The sequence below is a fragment of the Hypomesus nipponensis genome, chromosome 15 (assembly GCF_054491055.1).
Source record: "Hypomesus nipponensis isolate SF chromosome 15, ASM5449105v1, whole genome shotgun sequence".
In the NCBI taxonomy this organism is placed as follows: domain Eukaryota; kingdom Metazoa; phylum Chordata; class Actinopteri; order Osmeriformes; family Osmeridae; genus Hypomesus; species Hypomesus nipponensis.
This window is the reverse complement of record NC_140375.1, coordinates 15,210,540-15,219,501: the sequence shown is the minus strand read 5'-3', so window position 1 is coordinate 15,219,501 and position 8,962 is coordinate 15,210,540. Positions and strand designations below refer to the sequence as shown.

Below are 8,962 nucleotides of genomic sequence, written 5' to 3'. Positions count from 1 at the left end.
AAGTCTTATGACAATAAGCCTAAGGAGGGCCGCTTGTCCACACGTATTTGTTCGAGCCTCCTACTTAAAACACAGATAAGGCCAACAGACTTATTTATAGCACTTTTAATCTGCTCCGGGTTTTCCAAGACCTCGCTATCAAATAATTGCATCTTGCCTTAGCGTTGTCAATGTGAGCTCCACTGCTCAGCTTGTGGACAGAGACAAGCAGCCTACCACACACAGCTTCTCCACAAGGACAATGTCCCCATTCAAATAGTGGAAAACAAAACACCAATCAATTTGTTTCAGTTGATTCACTAATCTGTTATTCAGACTCTTTCCATAAATCATTTAGTGAAAGGGGGGCCTCATTGTTTTTGATATAATCCAAATCACCGGAGTGATCTTAATTACAGCATAATGTTGATTTGGAGTCGGCTAGTTGATTTCACTCACAGTACAAAGATGACACCACCTGTATGTGAAAATGAACAGCTGTTTACATACACAACACAAAGCCAAGCCCTATAGCAGGGTTCTCCAATCCTCGTCGTCGAGGGCCGCGTGTGCAGGAGCAGGGAAACATCTAAAACATGCAGGACAGGGGCTCTCGAGGACCAGGGTTGTCCACCCCTGCCCTTTAGCAATGACTGACTCAGAGGTGACTGCTCAAAGACATGAACTCAATCATGTGTGATTCACTACCAGTAATTTAAACAAGTACCTCCCACCTTTACCCATTCAGAAAAAGATTATATATTACTGTTTTGTACGCATATTTTCCATATTATTGTACAATATGTACACTGCAGATATGTACACAACCAACACATTAACAACATCAAGTGATTGTAAAAACATCTGTATTTAATCTTGAACCTGATTGCATAAATCACAATCTCAAGAGCCTTGTTTTTGTCTGACGTTTAATACGAATTATAATCAACCATTCAAGGGTGTTTTTCGTGGCATTCTTTGAATCTAACTCACTTAGCTGCAGTCCCTTTCACTCTTGGCAGATTGACAAGCACATAATTAGGACTGTAATGACAAAACCAGAATTATTGTAGCTTATAACAAGGTTAGGGTTGTCCTGTATCTCACTGTGGACTATCATCTCCATCTAGTGGTTCATAGAATTACTTTTTATACCAAATCAAAAACGGTGATTACTTTTTAACCTGTTTCATCATGAAAAATGTAGGCTACGTTTGGAATGTTCATGTAGTCTCTCTAGCACAGGATACGCTGTAGCCCAATAATACGGTTGTATAATATGTGTACAAATTATAAGGTTGTAATAGCTAAGATTCGTTATTTAAAGACCACCAACATTTGAGTAAACGGTTTGCAGAGGCGTGAATATTATCAATAAAATACATGCATCTTTTTTTCTTGAATTTCAAGACACGTGGAGCTGATTCAAACGTCAATAATAGCCTAATGCAAAGTAAAATGAGAATACATGTCATAATAAGCATACAGCCTGCTAAATATAAAGAGCTAGTCCATTTCGTGTAACTTGAAACAATAAGTGATAAAAGGTTCCATGAATAAAAACAATAAAATTATTAACTTCGTCTTTGCCTTCATGTCAGCCACCATCTGCACAATAGCTCAGGCACTGAAAGGACAACTACTTTAGCATCAGCAACTATATTGAAGGTCCTTCTTCCCCCTACCGCTTTCTCCTGGACAGCAATCACGGCAATGGCGGATTACGATAACTACGATGACAGGGATCGGGCTTACGGTAGCTTTGGTGGAGGCCGTGGGTGAGTAAATGCCTCTGCATTTTGAGTGTGTAAGTGTTGGAATGGGACCATGCCAAAAAATAGGTATTGTGTCTCAAGAATGTAAAAGCGTGTTTGAATTACTGTGCAAAGGTAGGCCTGTGTGAACCAATCCAGACAGGCAGTAGCTTTTTAGCTGCGCTAGCACGTAACCAGGCTTTTAGCCGCTTATATGAATGGAAGCCGGGGTTGAGGGCGTGGAAAACCCGTGGATTGGTAATGCATAGCTAGCTGCTGCCTAGCCACAGCCGAGACGTTTTAAGCGTGAGGTTTTTCATTGCGGAACGCATGCTACTCATTAATAGTCAGAGTTATGCAGTACACACCGCGAACAAATGTAATACAACCTATCGACACGCATGACGAGTTAATTAATCTTGCCAGCATGGCACTTGGCGCCAGCGTTCCTAAAAAAACAGTCCACATGGACTGCATGTTGTGCTAGTAGTCAGCAACAGTCGTCTGTGCGGAATGGCCGACCGTCCAAGCAAGCTAGCTAGCTATTTTAGCTACAGCAACTACTAGCGCGTGATGGTGTGAACCTGCAACATTCCTGCAAGCTGTAACTGCATATAGCTAGCTAACCACTGCAAATTTTGGCTTAAGAAGGGCAATGAATTGATTGGTAAATCAGTCTCCTAAAAACAATCTAGCTGGCTATTGGTAGTGCAAAGAAATAAGCAAGTCAGTCTTTTGGTAGCTAACTAGCATTTGGGCCCTGTGTCTCGCCTCCATTATTCATCACGTACAGTCAGAGCAAGGAAAACGAACACTCTAATTTCATATATGCAATTGCGTTCTGTGCCCGATTGCCAATCAATTGGCGTTTCATACCTTCTTGCTATTTACTACATTATCTCGTAACTAATTGCACCTAACAACGCGTTTATGTCACGCTTTCAAGACGAAGTCATTTAATCAGACTTGCCCAACACATGAAGTTGAAGAGGAATCCAGTTAGGAAAGCTGGACAATTTAAATGTAAAACAATGCAACGACCCACGTCATCCAACTGATTGGATCAAAACATTTGGGGATGCGACATAAGGTTCGTGACCATGACAAGGTATATCACATCCCGCCCGTTGGCTCCAAGAGAACGTTTGTCAAGTTTCCCAGTCTAGATGGAAAACGTGTCTCAAATCTAGCAGCTTGGAAAGACCAATGTGACCAACCTAAGTCTAGCCCAGTCTATCTTCAGAATATGCGTTGTCGTCGTCCAGTTTGCTTTGACTCCAAAGGAATGCTGGGGGTATGCTAGACCCCATCTGCATTTCTCTCAGGCCTGTCTTCAGGTTTGAGTGGCGCTGCCAGCAAGGGAGCCTCATTGGCTCTGGAACCGCCTCACCATTCCCAATATGTAGTGGCGGCAAGAGCCAATCTAAAGAGAACATGTTATCTGTTTCCATGGCTCTAGTGGCGGCCTTTCCATCTGGAAAAAAAAGACTAAACATGGCATATGGGTTGTACTCGATAACTTATTTTGCTTACCCCTTAGGATTTCAATGTTTTGTGAGGTATCAAGTTCCTGGTATCTTGTACATAAGACTTTGGCCTACTTGCATCATAAACATGTCTACTCTAAATATTAATTTTATGTACATGATATGAAAAGTACAAAAGGATGTTAAGCTCTTATGCCAAGTATAAAGTAAACTAGTGTCCGTCTAATCCTCTGGGCTGAGGATTCCTTGAAGAGTAATCATCTTGAGATTGTTGGTGTGAATGCAAATTACCTGTCCACTTGTCTGACATAAGGCAGTAACTATCTTATCTAAGATGTGTTATATGAGCATAGGACATCATTCTAGGTCGGTTGTCTGCACTCTCTCATGTGGGGGTTTGTTTTCCCCAGACCCAGAGGTGGCGGCGGCTCTGGTGGACCCCGAAGGCAGAAGGAACTGCCCACAGAGCCCCCCTACACAGCATATGTCGGCAACCTGCCCTTCAACACTGTACAAGGAGATATAGACGCGATTTTCAAAGACCTTAACGTCAGGAGTGTCCGACTAGTCAGAGACAAAGAAACAGACAAGTTTAAAGGTAAGAACCTTCCAGTTAAGTAATTGAGGCTTGATTCTACACTGTTAATGGTGTATTTTTAAGTGATCTTTTTTTCTTTCCCTCCTTTTTAGGTTTTTGTTATGTAGAGTTTGATGACTTGGAATCCCTAAAAGAGGCTTTGACGTATGATGGTGCTGTGAGTGCTATAATATGCTATTGTATTTCAACTTGTTTGTTTCTGTTATTATTTTATTTTTTATTAAGAATTAAACAAATATAATCTTTTGATTTTGTTACCAGCTTCTTGGAGACCGGTCACTCAGAGTTGACATAGCTGAAGGTCGAAAGCAAGAGAGGGGTGGCGGAGGAGGATTTGGCTTCAGGAAAGATGATCGAGGTACCTGTTCCACTTCAAATGTCCACTCTGCCTTACAACTTTCTATAAACTACCTTGGTTAACTGAATTCAAACTATGCTATTATTGTCCTTGTGTATTGAGTGTATTTTATTCTGTCATACTCAAATCCAAGGCTGTAATTGAGCATTATTTACACTAGTTACCAAGAAAAAAGTCATCGTTTTACATGAGCTTTATTGCCTTCAAGATTTGTGTAGTATAAAGTCATGATATATAATTCTTACATTCATGACCAGTAAAGCTATCAAAATCAGAATTGTGTTTATTCGCCAAGTAAGTGTTCACAAACAAGGCATTTACTGTGGTGAGCAGGTGCATACAGTTAACATATAATAAACATATTGAATCTTAAAATGCCTTGCATTTAGCCACAGACTTGGAACTGAGAATACAAAGAACGCCATTATTCATCCATACATACTACATCTTAACCATGACTCCCTTTGTGTGTTTGCTGAAAATTTGTCTTGCTTACGCTGTATACCTAGCTTAAAAATATTTCCCCCTATTTTGTCTGTACTCCTTAACTATAAACAACACGTTTCTCAATAATTATGATTCCATACAGGTGTATGAAATCTTCTAATGGTAATTTTAATTAGTTTGTCATTTATTTTATGCCCAATAAACAGATTCAGTAGTCAGTGTGTATCCTATTTTAGATAAAACAGCTTATCTATGCTAATTACATTTTCTTTAGAGGCACTTGAAGTTGCTTTGTCACACTTCGTCATTAAGTCCACCATTTCAGTTTTCACCTGTTTAGTTTGAAGTACTATTCTGGGGTTCTCAGTACAATCTAAGCAAAAACATTTTCAGCAAGCACACGTCTCGTGCCTTAGCCCTTCACCAACAAGATCCATCCTGATGCTTTCTCTCCTTTTCCCTCTAGTGCTTGAGCTCTTTCTTTTTACCTCAACAACTTCGTCTTCAGATGTAACTTTACCCAAAGCCAGTCCTTTTCTCTACTTCTAGGAAAAGAGGACTTTGCAGTAGTACTAATAACCTGCATGCTCCTGTCTTTGCTATCCCCTAGTCCCTAGCTGGATGCGGCCTGGCCTCTGACCCCGCCACCACCCTGTGTTAAATTCAGCCCTGTCCCCTCACAGGCCGTGGCGGCACTCGTGGTGGTCCCAGAGGAGGGCGCGATTCCAGAGATGACTACGATCATTCTGGAGGAGGTGCGATGAATGATGAGTCAAGCAGTGCAGGTTGTAGAGTAATCCGCTGGGGGAAAACAAAATTCACTGTGGTCTCTTTTAATGTAAATCGTACTGTCAAAATCGTCTGCTTCTAATGGTATGTGCAGTAGGCACGTGACGTTTCCCCTCCCCCTCAGGTCTACACAGATTCTGCACAGAGGGTTGTTGTTTTCTCTCTGTCATCCTCCCTGTCATCCTCCCCCTCATAACCATTACAGGGGCTTCACCTCATCCTCATTAGTCACATTGCAGGACTGCTCCAGGTGTGGTGACAAGGACAGGTGTTTAATCCAAGACTTGCTAACCTCCGTTTCCTGCCATACGTTTCTGTGTGTACGTACATACAGGATACAGAGACGACGACTACATGGGAGGGAGGGGTCGAGGAGGTGGTCGCCCTAGCGACAGAAGGGGAGCTGGCGGCGGCGGTGGAGGAATGGGACGTTACAGAGATGGACCACCTCGCGGGGGCCAGACAGACTTCAGAGAACCCTCTGACGGTGGCACAATCTTTCCTTTTTTTTTGTCCTCTTAGCACTTAGCCTAAGGTTCATCTTGGGCCCCAAAAGTCGAATGAGGCATCTCGCTTCTAGAACGTTGAGGTTTAACATGCCCGACTGCCCATTTTTTACAGCGCTAAGCTTTGGTTGTTGACTCATCATTTGTGTCGTTGTCGTATTTCTCTCCGCAGAGGAAAGGGCACAGAGACCGAGGCTACAGCTGAAGCCACGCACAGTGGCTGCCCCACTAAACCAAGTCGCCAACCCCAACTCTGCCATATTTGGTGGAGCAAAGCCGAGGGAGGAGGTAATTCCCAAAGACCAACCCTAAGAGACTGTGGCCAAGTCTTGGAGCAGGGGAGGGGAGGACAGGGACAATGTTAAAAACGAACAATGCCAACGGAACACGATAAGGCTTCCGTTGGCATTTCTTCCTGACAGTTGAGCAGAAAGACCTCTCTTCCTCAGAGTTCAGTTTGAGCTAAATATTTATTAATGAAGGAATAAAAGTCCAGAAATACACCACATACACTCTTTGAGAAATGATACAACACACCCTCACATGTACACATACGAGCAGCTTGTGAATGCATGTTAAAATGGTTTTTACGTACACCTCTGCTTCCATGTGATTTAGTGCCTGCTTTTGTCCTGTAGTTCTGTTGGGGGGGACAGTCATTCACATGTTGGTGCAGTAAAAGAGACATTTCAGCAACAACTCCCAAATACATTTTAGATTTGTATTGTATGATTTACCATATTTTAGACGCTTGCATTGTGTTGATATGGAATGATATGGAATTGATCACCAATGTCACTGTAACAGAATCACCAATGAAGTTGGAAATAGTTCACTTTTCTCTGATGCTTGTGTGGTTAGCATCAGGTACTTGGCCTACTTAGCTGCTTCTTAATGAGGCTGAGAATTATGGGTTATTGCACCCTCATTGTCTTAAGAGAATGTGTTCCGGATCCTTCCGCCCCTCCTGCTCCACACACCGCTGTTTAGAAGGTTGTTTCTTTAATAATTAGAACTCTCCAACGTCATGATTGGCGTGCCAAGATGCATTCTAGTTATATTGTATAGTTTTCCGAAAAAAGTGCAGAATATTATCAGTGGGGTTGTTACCTATTGTGAATATCCAATTCCGGTGTAGGATTTGTTTGATTTCTTGTCAAGTCGTTAGGTTCAAAATGCTGGGAGTTCACTATCTAACCCTCTTCTTCTTTTTTGTTTTTTCTTGTTTTTTCCCCTGTTCTTAAAGAGTGCAGAATAACTGCATTATTCTGGAAGGCTACATTGGATCGACTGGCTTTGTTCACCAAAAATCTTTCAAAGACTTCTCCCAAAGAACTGGTGGAGTCAGGCACTGGGTTCCTCACTGCTCACTAACATACAGCAGCATCTAATTGGGTAAAGAGCAATTGGACCCAAGGTTGCCATGAGGGGCAGGGCATAGGCATATGTGAACCTGACCCATGCCACACATCAAAAGGAACTCTGGACAGTGGCTTCAGTTTGATTCTGTTGCCTTTGGGTAAGGATGTTGATGTGTAATGATCTTACCTTTCCAAAGGCAATCGTTTTGTGTTCACCAATGATTCGCCGTTTTAGACATTGCCGTTAAGGCTGCTGTTTTGGTCTTTTTATATATTTTCCTGCTAAATTTCTGCTCTTTGTGAAATGATTATCATTTCATATTCAAAGTTCCACTGTCTTAAAATATTAAATGATTACAATGCCAAGAAAAAAAACAGAACCGTTATTGTTGTCTGTGTAATTTTGGAACCCAATTTTTGAAAGATTTTTGATCTTAGTCTGTTGATGCGAAATGGCTTCCTGTAATAATGGAGTATCTACAAGAGCAAATGAATGCTCACTTGATTAAATCAAAACATGGTTTAGGTAATGCTACAGTCGTTGTCTTGCAAAGTTCTTCCACAGCTTGACAGTTAATGCATTTTATCCAAAACAGGATGGATCACTTAAACCACTGCAAAATGTAAAATTTTTAACATAGGAAATGTGCTGAAAAAAAACAGGAAAAAAAGACTAAAAGATACAACTGCTCTCATTTGTCCGACGGAAACTCAGCCAAGATGTGCTGTAGTTTGCCTACTCGTAGATCAAGTGTAGATTGCTTTTGAGAATTTGTGTGTTGCAACCATTTTTATTTACATTTTACTGGATATGAAATTGAGAAAGTGATACTTTTTCTTACTGTACTATAGAAGGATCAGCTGTTTTTATTATTTTTTTTGGTTCATTTTTCCTACACTGTTTGGCAATAAAATGTATCATCTTACATTATTTCTTAAGAATCTGTTTAAATTTTGGGAGGGGTGAGTGAGGAGTCATTGGAGAACTTCTTAACAATATTAAGTTAAGATGAAGAACTTGTCAGATGGCAATTTAGAAAGAAAAAAAAACTCCCAAGACTCTTCTCTCTGCAAGTGGGGAATTAAAATCTAATTTCTACCAATGGCACATGCAGTGTAAAGGAGATCTTTTCCAAAAGCATGCAGTGAACCTTGTTCCCAACTCCAGTGCTTTCCCCTCACGATTTCTATTTTGCTAAATAATGCAGAGGATCATGTTAAACGCCATTGGGGACAGCATACTATGCACCGAAGACCACAGTAGCTTGACATGCAGGGATGATCACCAGGACACAGATTGGGCCCAGTTGAGTAAACATGTTTCTGTGGATTTCAGTCGGGGTGGTTTTGAAACGGGTTAATCTGTGTCCAGGTAACCGACCCACTGTTTGGATATCTTCGGTTTTTTCTGCAAGAGTATGAAAGTCAGGCTGAAGACGTTGTCATTCTGAACCAAGAGTTGGCTTTGCTATGAGCTGGTGTGTATAGAGGGCAGGTGCTTCAGGTGGAATTCATGTCCATATGACCATCACAGGATTTGGTATTTTGGTATTTAATCTTTTGAATAAAACAACTTAATTGAATTATTGTCTCTGTTGCTGCTCAAATTTAGAGCCTTTTTTTATCAGATGACGGTACCAGTATGAACAGTTTTGCATGAATAAAAAACATTGCGTAACATAC

General features: G+C 41.3%; 1 protein-coding gene across 7 annotated transcripts; it reads left to right on the top strand.

Annotated features, from left to right (window-relative positions):
- Positions 1-1,599: 1,599 nt before the first annotated feature.
- On the top strand, positions 1,600-8,862 carry eif4h (eukaryotic translation initiation factor 4h). 7 transcript variants are annotated; one of them, XM_084673789.1, is made up of 8 exons: positions 1,600-1,757; positions 3,631-3,818; positions 3,911-3,975; positions 4,080-4,176; positions 5,307-5,408; positions 5,747-5,899; positions 6,091-6,206; positions 7,165-8,862. In XM_084673789.1, the coding sequence occupies exons 1-8, from the start codon at positions 1,693-1,695 to the stop codon at positions 7,174-7,176; spliced, it is 798 nt and encodes a 265-aa protein (XP_084529915.1). In that variant the 5' UTR covers positions 1,600-1,692; the 3' UTR covers positions 7,177-8,862. The 7 variants fall into 7 exon arrangements, with proteins under 7 accessions (XP_084529915.1, XP_084529918.1, XP_084529917.1 ...); XM_084673793.1 differs by having other exon boundaries at positions 1,601-1,757; positions 3,637-3,818; positions 5,307-5,378; XM_084673792.1 differs by lacking the exon at positions 7,165-8,862 and having other exon boundaries at positions 3,637-3,818; positions 5,307-5,378; positions 6,091-7,158.
- The last annotated feature ends 100 nt before the right edge of the window (positions 8,863-8,962 follow it).

Excerpts from the sequence above, each read along its gene's own strand:
- eif4h (XM_084673787.1), top strand. The coding sequence starts at position 1,693 with ATGGCGGATTACGATAACTACGATGACAGGGATCGGGCTTACGGTAGC. Across the intron at positions 1,758-3,630 it reads AGCTTTGGTGGAGGCCGTGG|ACCCAGAGGTGGCGGCGGCT; the intron begins GTGAGTAAATGC and ends TGTTTTCCCCAG. Across the intron at positions 4,177-5,306 it reads CTTCAGGAAAGATGATCGAG|GCCGTGGCGGCACTCGTGGT; the intron begins GTACCTGTTCCA and ends GTCCCCTCACAG.